Source organism: Macrobrachium nipponense, chromosome 6 (genome assembly GCF_015104395.2).
Source record: "Macrobrachium nipponense isolate FS-2020 chromosome 6, ASM1510439v2, whole genome shotgun sequence".
In the NCBI taxonomy this organism is placed as follows: domain Eukaryota; kingdom Metazoa; phylum Arthropoda; class Malacostraca; order Decapoda; family Palaemonidae; genus Macrobrachium; species Macrobrachium nipponense.
Genome location: NC_061108.1, coordinates 4,149,841 through 4,162,812, shown reverse-complemented (window position 1 = coordinate 4,162,812; position 12,972 = coordinate 4,149,841). Strand labels below are relative to the sequence as shown.

Below are 12,972 nucleotides of genomic sequence, written 5' to 3'. Positions count from 1 at the left end.
CCAGGAGTGTTTCAGGCGTGCAAGAAATTAATGTTTCCCCTGTTAACCCTCCTTCTGTTAATGCTCCTAACCCTGTAGTTTTGCCTCCGGGCCCTGAAGCAGTGTCTGTAGGGAGTAATACTTTATCCTTAATATTGGAGTCGATTCGTAATCTAGAATCGAAAGTGTTGGCTCTTGAGAGCAAAAGTGACGTGCAAAAGTGCAGTGATACCCCTTGTGTAGTGGAGGGTGCGTCAGATCGGCCTCGTTTCGCCTCTAGGCCTGGACCTCTGCTTGACTCCCAGGACCTGGGGAGGGAGCATGTCGAAAGCCGAAGGAGGGTTACAAGGAACCCCCACCGATCTGACGTGCCTTCGGCAGTTACTGATGAAAATCCCCAGACTGCCAGGGAGCGTGCGCGTGCACGTCTCCTCAAGGAGTGTTTTTCGTCATCGGAGGCTTCATCCCCACGTAAAGGGTGGAGTTCTCAAGGTGCTTCACGTCCGCTGAAAAGGACGGCGCGTAATGTTGACGCTTCACGTCCTAGTTCTCCGCTTTTGCGATCTTCGCCTGACAGTGCGTTCGCCGCTTTTCCGCCGCAGAAAAGGCGTAGAGAGTCTTCGGACTTGGATTCAGTTAGCTCGTGCGAGCGATACGGTCGCTCCAGAGCTCGGGAAGAGGCCGTACCTGGGAGGAGGAGGGAGGCGTCCCCTCGCCGCTCTCCTGCTCACAGGATCAGTCCCTCCCCGGAGCAGGAAGATTCGCCAAACAAGAGGATGATTCAGTCACTGCAGCAGCAACTTCAGGACGCTCTTGCTGCTAGAGAGTCTCTTCCGCGTCGTAGAAAGGATGAGAAGCTTCCTGTGAAGAAGTCAAGACCAGCTCTTTCTCCTCGCTCACCTCTCTCTTCGTTCGAGTCTCCCTCTGGAGTTCGTTCTGCTCCCCAGCAGCTCTCTAGAGGAGGTGAGAAGTTCGCTTCTCGCTCTCAGGATGAAATATCTCCCGCTCGCAAGTCTTCGTATGTTCGCAAGCGAGTGGTGGACGCCGAGCGCGCTTCTGTGCAAGTGGAGCGCGCTTCAGGTGCCGCCAAACGCGCACCTGTTGTTGATAAACGTGCACCAGTGGGCGGCAGCCGCTCGCTGACTGACGCTCGGCGCGCAACAGTGGAAGCCAAGCGTGCACTAGTGGAACGCTCGGTGCGCGCCATTGGTGGGACGCCAAGCGTGTGTTAGTAGATGTCGAGCGCGCACCTGTCGGCGCCAAACGTGTGGATTCGGACGCCAAGCGCGCGCTGGTAGACACCAGTTCCTCACCAATGCAAGTTCAGGTGGATGAAGGAACCCCTTCCTGTTCGTCAGTTTTCTTCAGAGTTTCCTCCTACTTCTCCAGTTTCTGAGGAAGGAGTTAGCGATGATTTAGTAGAAGCAGAGGAAGAACAGCAACCAGCTACTGTCTCATCGGACTATAAAGTGTTGATGCGTCTTCTACAGTCGGAGTTCGGAGAAACTTTTCAACCGGAAGCCCCTCGTACTCCTCCTTCTCAATTTTCTTCTTTTAAGGCAACGAAGGCATCGGGGTTCATTAAAATGAAGAAGTCGCTTTCCACGAAGCAAGCGTTCCGGAAAGTCCATGAGTGGATGGAGAAGAGGAAAGCGTCAGGAAAGTCCTCTTTAGCTTTACCGCCTTCAAGACTCTGCGGTAAAGGAGGCATGTGGTATGAGACAGGAGAGGACATAGGCGTTAAACTACCAGCCTCTGCTCAAGGTGACTTTGGGAGCATCGTGGACGCCTCCAGAAGAGCCCTTCTGTCTTCATCAAAAGTCACTTGGACCCATAATGAGTTCGACTTTCACCTTAAAGGCCTCTTCAGGACTCTAGAGGTTTTCAACTTTCTTGACTGGTGTCTTGGAGTTTTAGATGCCAGGTCAAGGAGTTCTGATACTATTAGTCTGGGGGAGCTGTCCAGCGTACTTTCTTGTATGGACAAGGCCGTCAGGGATGGTTCTGAGGAGTTGGCTACGCACTTTAGCTCGGGGATTCTCAAGAAGAGAGCGCTCTTTTGTAACTTCACGGCCAAATCCGTCTCTCCAACGCAAAAGGCGGACTTGCTTTTCGCTCCTCTCAGACCATCTCTTCCCCCAGGCTATGGTTAAGGACATAGCTTCAAGCCTTCAGGAAAAGGCAACACAAGATCTTTTGGCACAGTCTTCTAGAAGGCCAGCAGCTGCTTCATCTTCTGGAGCTTCGTTTGCCAAAAAATCGAAGCCCTTTCGTGCTGGACCTTCCTCGAAAGCAGCCTCCGAGGAAGAAGGCTCTTCCAGAGGAAAAACCCCTGCTCCGTCAAAGAGTAGGAAGTGATTTGGAAGTCCTTCAGACGCCGGTAGGAGCCAGGCTTCTTCGATTCGCGAAAGCCTGGGAAGAGAGAGATGCCGACCCTTGGTCGCTGGATGTCGTGAGGAAAGGGTACAGGATCCCGTTCTTGAAGTCACCCCCGCTATCCTCAACACCAAGGATTTGTCTCCCTCTTATCGAGGAGAGAAACAGAAAGTGCTTTTCGATCTGCTGGAGCAAATGATCGAGAAGCAAGCGGTGGAACAGGTCTTCGACCTGGAATCGCCAGGGTTTTACAACCGCCGTGTTCCTGGTGCCGAAACATTCGGGGGGTGGCGACCCGTCCTCGATGTCAGCAGCCTAAATCTCTTCGTGATAAAGAAGAAATTCAAGATGGAGACGACTCAATCGGTGCTGTCAGCTTTGAGACCGGGGGATTGGATGGTCTCACTAGACCTCCAAGACGCATATTTTCACGTCCCCATCCATCCCCAATCAAGGAAATACCTGCGATTTGTCCTGAAGGGGAAGGGCACTTTGCTTCGGCCTGACCACAGCGCCGATGGTTTTCACCATTCTAATGAAGAACGTGGCAAGGCTGCTTCATTTGGAGAATATACGGATCTCTCTCTACCTAGACGACTGGCTTATTCGAGCTTCATCGCTGGGAACGGTGTCTGGAGGACCTGCACACGACCATGACGTTAGCAAAGTCCCTGGGGCTTCTGGTAAACCTCGAAAAGTCGCATTTGACTCCGTCTCAATCTTTAGTCTATCTGGGGATTCAGATGGACTCAGTGGCTTTTCGGGCTTTTCCGTCCCAGGGGCGACAACTTCAATGCTTGGAGAAAGTGGCGACCTTTCTGGGGAAGGAAAAATGCTCGGTGAGGGAATGGATGAGTTTGCTGGGGACCATTTCCTCACTGGAGAAGTTTGTTTCTCTGGGAAGGCTGCACCTCAGACCTCTTCAATTCTTCCTAGCCAACAGTTGGAAGAACAAGCAAGATCTGGAGGCGATCTTGTGTTTAACGAGAGAGGTGAAGGATCACCTAAGTTGGTGGTCAGATCTTCGGAAGCTCGCGGAAGGGCTCTCCCTCAAACTTCGGAACCCCGACCTAGTGTTGTTTTCCGACGCGTCGTCCACGGGTTGGGGAGCAACACTAGGAGGGAAAGAAGTGTCGGGCACCTGGAGAGGGGAACAGGTGTCCTGGCACATCAATCTAAAAGAGCTGTCAGCCATTTATCTGGCTCTCAGGTTTTTCCAGGAAGAAGTATCCGGCAAAGTCGTTCAGATCAATTCGGACAACACCACAGCGCTGGCATACCTAAGAAATCAAGGGGGAACTCACTCGCCTTCTCTGTTTGCCATCGCAAAGGAACTCCTTTTATGGGCGAAAGCGCAAGAAGTCACGATCCTGACAAGGTTCGTGTCAGGAGTACAGAATGTGCGAGCGGACCTTCTCAGTCGTCGAGGACAGCTGTTGCCGACAGAGTGGACCCTTCACCAAGAGGTTTGCCAGTCGCTGTGGAACCTGTGGGGCTGTCCACAGGTGGATGTCTTCGCAACGTCCAGGACGAGAAGACTTCAACTCTATTGCTCCCCAGTTCTGGACCCGGGAGCAGTCGCAGTAGACGCCCTACTTTGGAGTTGGTCGGGTCTAGACATATACGCTTTTCCCCCGCTCAAGATCCTCGGGGAAGTGATGAGGAAGTTTGCGGCATCGGAAGGAGCGAGGATGACACTCATCGCCCCCTTCTGGCCGGCAGCCGACTGGTTCACAGATGTTGATGTCCTTCCTGATAGACTTTCCGAGGACTCTACCCTTAAGGAAAGATCTACTCAGACAGCCCCACTTCGAGAGGTACCACAAAAACCTCCCCGCTCTGAGTCTGACTGCGTTCAGACTATCAAGAAGTTGGCCAGAGCGAGGGGTTTTTCAAGACCTGTGGCGAAGGCGATTGCCACCGCAAGGAGGCCCTCCTCGATCGCTATGTACCAATCGAAGTGGGCTGTCTTCAGATCCTGGTGCAGGAAGAAGGGCATTTCCTCCACCACAACCTCTGTGAGCCAGATAGCTGACTTCCTTCTTCATTTGAGAGAGGAAGTGAAGTTGGCTGTTCCAACTATTAAAGGCTACAGGAGCGTGCTTTCTGTAGTCTTTAGACACAGAGGACTCGATTTGTCTAATAATAAAGACATTCATGATCTCATTAGATCGTTCGAGACTAGGAAAGTAGTCCAGCCTAAAGTACCCTCTTGGAACTTGGAGGTGGTGCTCAAATATTTGATGTCGAGTCACTTCGAACCGCTTCATTCAGTTTCTTTCAGGAATCTGACGAAGAAAACGATCTTCCTAACCGCTCTGGCGACGGCGAAGAGGGTTAGCGAAATTCAGGCCATTAGCAAGCAGATTGGCTTTTCAGAAAGTAGTGCGGTTTGTTCTTTAAGTCCCATGTTCTTAGCAAAGAACGAGAATCCTTCCAACCCGTGGCCGAGGTCCTTTGAAATCAAAGGGTTGTCAGATATAGTTGGAAACGAACGTGAGAGATTCCTGTGTCCTGTCAGGGCTCTAAAGTTCTATCTGCAGAGAACTAAAGCTTGCAGAGGTTCATCGGACAATTTGTGGTGTTCAGTGAGGAAACCTGATCTTCCTATGTCGAAAAACGCACTGGCGTTCTTCATCAGGAATACGATTCAAGAAGCGCATAATAAGTGTAGTGATAGTGATTTAAAGCTTCTGAAAGTAAAAGCTCACGAGGTGAGAGCTATTGCTACTTCGGTAGCCTTTCACAAGAATATGGCACTCAAAGATATTTTGAATGCCACATTTTGGAGAAGCAATTCGGTGTTCGCTTCACACTACCTGCGGGAGGTGAAAGTGACATACGAAAATTGCTTCTCCCTCGGACCATACATTGCTGCAGACACTGTTTTGGGGGCAGGAGGTAACGCTCATCCTATCCTTTAGGGATTAGGGGGGTTTTTAATTTGTGTTATGGTTGTGGGGTGACCGCCTGGGGCGGGTCTCCCTTCCATTAGCTTAGTTAAGTGGGATACCTTTGGTAAACTAAGCCAGGTGGTGGTATTTGTGTCTCGTTGCCCTCAGTAGTATGGTCCATGGTCTAGTCACGTCGTGGTCTCGCCCCTGTTGACAGATCATCTGGAGTGCACCAGCTTCATAGGTCTCTACCTTGCTGGCAACTCTAGTAGCACAAGCAGACTTACGTGGCTAACAGGTAAGGAACCAAGATATCAATTATCTGCACATATGTGTTTCCTAAATCCTCTATTCTGTCTCTCCCACCACCAAAGGTGGGATTCAGCTATATATATATCTGACAGGTAAGTTGCATGAACAAAATGATATTGTAATGATACAATTAAGTTTGTTCATACTTACCTGGCAGATATATATAATTAATTACCCGCCCACCTCCCCTCAGGAGACAGTGGAAATAAAAATTATGAATAGAAAATGGGAATGGTTCCTGATACCCGCCTCCCAGCGGCGGGAATGGGTACTAACCACCTGACTCCCACTACGTGTGTCGTAAGTTTTAAATTCTGTCGGTGTCGGAAATTATCAGCTATATATATATCTGCCAGGTAAGTATGAACAAACTTAATTGTATCATTACAATATCATGTTTTCTTAGGATTTTTTATGATGTTCCGGCTTACGACAATTTTCGGGTTACAACGAGTCTCAAGAACAAAACCCCCGTTGTAACCCAGGGACTGCCTGTATAAAGTTTTATGACAAATCTGTTGATTTTACCACTTAATCCCCAACTGTAATCACATATTGAATCCTTTGTTTATTTGTATGTGAGAAGACGGATCAATGTATGGAGCTACACAGTGTTCCTCCTTTATTCACAGGGGATGCATACCAGACACACACACACACACACACAACCCGCCAGGAATAGCTAGAATCCGTAAATGGTTCAACCCCTATAAAAACACTTAAAAACAGCCTATTTTGTTAGTAAATACTCAAGAAAAAAAACCCTAAAAACTTTTTATATCTGATTTTTTTAAAGTTTTATCATAAAAAGTTTATTTTATGATAAAATTGATAAAAAAAACCCAGGAATTTGTGGATATTTCTCATTAAAAAAATACAGCAAACAGGCGAAATTCCTGCAAATAATGGGTAGATATGGTCTTAGAGAAATCCATGAATATGCGAGTCCGTGAATGCCGCGAATGCGAATACATGGGCTTCACTGTACTCCAAACAAAAAATTATCTGTTTTTGAAAAATTATGCATAATGATGATTCATGTCAGAAATGCCAGTTTCAGAGGTCAAACTAGTGATCATTTGTCTGGTGCTGAAAAGGAACAAATATCTGTTTTCCTGAAAAGTCTGAACTTTTGTGAGATTATTTTACCCCATGAATAAAATTCAACTTGCTGCATCCTCACTCCAAGAGGATTATTATTTATCTGATCTCTCCCTTAGTCCCATATTTTAAATCTTTTTCTTTTTGTTGCTGATATCATATATTGTTAAAACTTTGGACACTGAAAAGTGAGATTTGTCCCAAAAGATGGGAGGGAATGTTCTGCTGACAGGAGGGTGTTTGGTTGTGATAATATCCTCTTTGTTAATGAACATTTGCTGTCATTTTAAGGAGAGTGCAGTGCTCATGTGAAGTGCAATACACTGTCTATTGTCAAAAGTGGTCTGCATCCATTTTCTTGGTATTTGTGGACATAAATCAGTACATTTCATAACTGCCTTTAGCATGGTTAAGCAGTATTATAGATTTTGCTTTATTTCTTAGGTCAAGCTGTCCCGTGAGGAAGGACACGTTGAGGCACTTGAACAGCAGCTGAATACATTAGACACGAATCGTGATCAGTTGGAGAGGAAGTTGCAGAATGTTTATGCTTCGCTGCGTACTGTGACACGCATGTACCAGGACACCTCACCATCTTCGCCTGCGCTACGGAGCAGGAAGGGCACCAAGATTGGTTGGTATAGCAGGCTTATGCTGTAGTCAGTAGCAGGGATGTACCTCAATGAGGGTTGGAGCTCAGTTAGTATGAATTTGTTTTTATGCTCATCACCATGAATCAGAATGCTTGCTTAAAATAGCTAAGTAGTTCAGCTTTTGGCATTTGATGACATATTTTTTCTGATAAGTAGTGTTTTATGAATTGAGGGATGGGTGTATATGATCTCAGAATATGACCATAAGATAGGTTTTATGTCTTCTAAGGATTGTGCACCCTGTAGTGTTTATTATTGTAGTTATGTTCTTTCACTTACAGTAGGTAAATTTGCTATTATAGAGTAGGCCATTGTTTTACCAGACTATTAGGTAGTGGATTTCTATATATTATTAGTAGAGGACAAAAATTCTCATCTGAACAAAGGGAGTGGTGGCATCTGTTTGTGAAATAGGATTATTTAAAGATTTATTTTACCAGGTATCACAGATGGAAAATATGAACTGCCTTTGTCAAGTGGCATTAGTGAAATATGGAGAAAATGTGAAATGGGAATATTAGTTTTGGTGGGCCAAGCATAATTTTCAAAAACGGTATAAATTGATTGTAGAAACGGTAATTTTAAACTTTCTTGTGCCTTATGATATTAATTGGTTCTATGTGTTGTGCTGGAGCCAACTCCTCTTAATGATTTATGCTTGAAAGTCTTTGATCGTCTTTAAGAGGAAATAATCGTGGTTATTTGTTTGAGATGACTTGGATTTTTTATCAGTAAATAAAAGTTTTTACAGTTATGACATATACACATTTTATGTTAATGCTAGTAACTCTATCAGTTAATCTTTCATACAAGGCTTTACTAAGACAGTTTTATTTGGCCTTTTTTCTTTAAACTTCAGTTCAGTAATATGTCTTTATATCATACTAAATAAGAAAGAATTAGCATGTGTTAATAGAAACAATGAAAGAAATATGATACCACTTGCAGCCTTCCCAGTGTTATTACCTTAATTGTTCAAAACTTGCTTTCCATTTCAGTAGATTCATATAATTATCAACTCCTTATGTTGATGGTTTCTTGTACAATGTTAAGCATGGACCAAAGATATATGTAATTCAGAAATACTGTACCTATTCTTAGGCTTCTTTAGAAATTTATTAGTTTTTATGGAAGCCTTTTACCTTTCTTCCATAAAATACATTTGTGACATTTGTAAATAGTATACAGGCAGTCCCCAGTTATCAGGTATCCGGTTATACGGAGCTCGTCTAGCACCATAAAATCGGCGATTTATGACGCCATAACAGGCTGAGTTCTGGTTATCGGCACCATAAGATACCTAACAGAGGTGCCATAATGGTGCTTATGGTGCAGATAACTGGTTATCGGTGCCATAAGCCCCCATTATGGCACCATAAATTGCTGAGTTAACGGCAGTTTTTGCTTCTCAGCACCCCCTCGGGAATGGAACCTCCTCCGAAGATAACCAGGGACTGCCTTTACATGGTAGTAGCTCTAGTTCATTGAATTCTATGGAACATCAGGTTCACTTGTACATATGCCTGCTTCAAATTTATTGTTTTGATGAACAAACACAGTAGCAAGCTTTTGCTAATGCTAATTTAAGTAAATCACAGTATGTACAATGTTCTTGTTACATGACTTACAGTATTTATTCAACTAAAAATCAAAGATTGTTATGAAAAGTTATCAGGGTTGTTTTGTTACATAATATACTAAAAATTTTATCATTGGACTTTTTTATTATGATATTTATTCGTATAACTAAATCTGGTAGCCTATTCATGATCCATTGATGAATATTAAAATCAACTGGATTTGAGATACTGCATAACTAATGTACGGTAAAATAAATGAATTTACATCATTTTCCAATTCAGCAACCCCTAATAAATTATGATACAGTAATTCACTGGTAGTCTGGATCATAATATGAAGTTTTATTTAAAGTAAGCTTTCTTATTAAAATTTTCCATGTGCAGAAATAGGAGTAGCATTTCAGTTCATTTTTAATATATTGTAAACTATGCCACCAGCACAGTCTTCTTTCCCATTTGCTTCTGTAGTCTCTCCTAACCACCATTACAATAATCAGACACCTTTTCTGATCATTTAAGCAAAAATATTTTGTAATTATTAAAATTTGATACAATACAACAATATTCAGTAATACTTTATCATTTTGCTGGGTTATGTACTGTTCTTGCATCCTGTGGATCCCAGCTTTTGTTTCAAAGTTTATGTAATATAAAAGAGTGAATTATTTTTTATGAAGTCCAAGTTCCCATCATTACTTTAGAAGGTTATCGTGTGGAAATTGATTTTGGAGTCATGTTGATTAATCTCTGACTGCATAAGAGATGCATTTTACTACCGTTATTTATTTTTTTTTTTATAATTTTATATCTGTGCTAAAATTACCCTGATAACTTTGTTGATATTCCATACCTATAGGGATTGAAGTACGTACACAGAATACTATATTGATATGGTTTTTGCTCAAATATTTTGGTTTACTGAATTTTTTTCAATATATTAGAGAGCAGCAGAGTGTAGTAGTCATTGTAATTTTTCTTAGAAGAATTAAGGTATTATTACTTGAACATAGATCCCCTTGGCTGAGTTGTATACTAACAGTAAGTGACAAAATTATGTACCAGCAGTCATAATTTTGATAAAAAATTTTACACACATCAAAATCAGAACCATAAACATATGGTGCTATTGTATGCAAAGAACAGCTAGCTTGTAGAGAGAGTAGAAAGTAAATCCTCGGAGAATGAACTTTCATGGAGTTTCTGGAGGCAGGAATATCTTCTTCACTGGTAGCAATGGGAACAACTGAGGTAATGCTTATCTTTGGTACAATTTGTTTTCCAAATAAGTATGGCATTTTAACTCATGAAATGTACAGTGCCTCTCTGCCTTGGATTTAGTCACTTGCATTATCTAAAACATTATATACTACATACTTACTACAAGGACCAACACCCTGTTGAATTGACTGTCATGAGCAAATTATGTATGAGGGTCGTGTGAGGTGATTGTAATAAAAATTGGAGAGCTTGTAGCGTCATGTATTGGAAAAATATATTTTGAATGCATGCGATGATGAAAATGAGGACTATCATGAATTCTGATTAAAATGGCTGTTACACTCATGCCTTTTGGAAGTGTGAATAGAAGGAATTACGTTTAAAAGCAAGATTGTTGCAAAAGAAAATTTGTCAGTGAAGTTTAGTTACTATTTCAGCAACTGTTTGAAGCTTTGATGTTTTCCAAAAATATTACATCAGAATTATTTGAAATTGCTTTACAGGTTTCGAACTGTCTGGTAGCCATAGTGATTTACAAGCATCCATAGAAGCTCTTGGATCCACTGAAAAAATTAATGTAGCAGAAATTGACCCTGAAACAGTGCGCCATGAATTACGAGCTCTTATGACACAGATGAATCAAGTGGAGTTAGAGAGGGTAAGTTTGGTGTTTAAAAAAAAAAAAAAAGGTAAAGTTTTAGAAAATATTGGCTGAAGAAATCTTCATGTTCACCGTGTGGTCCAGGCTATAAACTTACTAAAATTATGTCGAGCAATATACTAGATGACATGAACATTAAACTCCTGAAAGTCATGTAAACGTGTGTCACATTCCTTCCACATCATATATTATTTATCTTGATATATTCATGCAAACAGGAGTACACTACCTATTCATAACCTAAATTAGTGTCGAGGGCATTGTTTGTTGGTTTAGCTTTAGCCAAAGTGAAATGCCAGTTCCTTTAGGGGTTGGGATGTATTCCACAAAATTAAGACCCTTGTACCTCTCACTTCCTTTCATATTCATTTTAAAGCTTCAGTGTTGGTTACTCCCCATCCAGTTGACAGTTATATCAGTGTTTTATTTATTAATTGTAATCTCCTGCCAGGAGCCTGTGATAAATTAAGTGTAAATTTGGGTATTTATTAACAGTAATATTTTTACTAACTTTTTCCATATATCAAAAAATGAACTTGCATGATACACGAGATACTTGATAAAATAATTTTCTAAAGGTGAGAATTTGGGAATCGCATAATACACGAGATTGTGTATTACACGAGTTTATACGGTAGTTTTCCTCTGATTCTCCTAGCCATGTTGTAAAATTCTCTTTCATACATTTCTCTCCTTTCCTTGCTTTTACTCCCCTTTCAAAGTATGTAAGTCTAACAGGTGTGGAACCTAGGACCTATTTGGTGTTTTGTTTGTGTAATGGCAAAGAATTCCATGTGGCTCTTACTGTCAGTAGCCATCTACCAATAACCGCCTTGTTTTTTAGTTAAATGGCCGGTTCCTGCTATGCTGAAAGTTAATCCTATATGTAAAGACCTCAGGTTTGTATGTTAGGAAAAATGCAAATTACTAGAAAAATTTATCATTTTTAAAGAAATTTTGGAAGTGATTTTTTAAATATGATCTCTTTTGGTCATTTTCAGGATGATGCCATGGCACATGTTACTAGCCTTGAGAGACAATTATCAGAACTTCAAGAAGCTCACCAGAAATCAGAAGCACGGCTAAGAGATGTAACTCGGGCTTTGTCAGAGTTGGAAGAGAAGAAACGTTACAGTGATGATAAGCTCAATAAGGCAGTGTCACATGCTAGCCAGCAGGTAATGAGATAATTGTAGTGAACATTAAGTGCGCACATTTTTAAGCACAGTATATAGTACATACAGTATTATACCAATGTTGATAAAGTTCTTGGCCTGTCAAAAATCTGAAGCATTTCCCACTCATCTTGCTTACTTGCTGGATAAGGATGAATACCATATTTCATGATATGCATTGAAGATTTTTTCACCCTGGGAATAAAAAAGGGATTTTGACGTAAGGAAAAATCTATTTCTGGGCGATTGGCTCGTGTCGCCAGCGAAATATCCTTTAATCTATTATTTCTAGGGTAAATGTACTAACACATACCAGAGAATAAATAAAATAAAGAAAAAGGTCAGTATAACTGACTCGCTCACCCTCCAGGAGGGTGTCGGTATGAACACTAGGCGAGTGAGACCACTACCACGAGCCAAATGCCAATAGAAATCTCCCACTACAAAATCCCTCCAAGAGGGGAGCCGACCCACAGAGTGAGCAGCTCGTACTACTACTACTCCATCCCATGCTGCCGACTGCTGCGCCTCTGGTGGCCATCCTGAAGTTAGCAGACAATCTTGGGCGAAGGGATGGGTAGGGTGGGATTTCGCTGGCGACACGAGCCAATCGCCAGAAATAGATTTTTCCTTACGTCAAAATCCCTTTTCTGGGCTCAGCTCGTGTCGCTGCGCGAAATCGTACCAGAGAAATAGCACAAGATTGTAAACAAAAGTAATAAAATGAGAATAAAAATAAAATAAATCAGAATAGGTCTCAAATAAAAGATAAAATATATATGAATAGACTATAATTGCTAAAAGATACATATACACAGGGGTATAAAATAGAAATATGAAATTAAAATTTACCCTTAAATTAATAATGTTTGTTAACATAAGGTAATTACATATGTACAGGTAAAATTATTTACATGTATCAATGTTATCTGTGTAACAGCATGTATCAAAAGTATAATAGCAATTAATAAAAACAATCGACAATAATAATATATAAAGGAATGTATATGACTTAATATACAA

At 41.9% G+C, this 12,972-nt stretch overlaps 1 protein-coding gene across 6 annotated transcripts in view; it reads left to right on the top strand.

Moving 5' to 3' along the window:
- LOC135216328 (rootletin-like) overlaps positions 1 to 12,972 on the top strand; it is a 413,187-nt gene that overhangs the window by 345,454 nt on the left and 54,761 nt on the right. For all 6 annotated transcript variants that reach the window (XR_010314855.1, XM_064251513.1, XM_064251512.1 and 3 more), the window contains 3 exons: positions 7,107 to 7,296; positions 10,617 to 10,771; positions 11,776 to 11,952. Coding sequence is in view for 5 of the 6 variants with exons in the window: in XM_064251513.1 (XP_064107583.1) it covers positions 7,107 to 7,296; positions 10,617 to 10,771; positions 11,776 to 11,952 (522 nt within the window). In the remaining variant the exon portion in view is untranslated. The remainder of the gene's footprint in view (positions 1 to 7,106; positions 7,297 to 10,616; positions 10,772 to 11,775; positions 11,953 to 12,972) is intronic.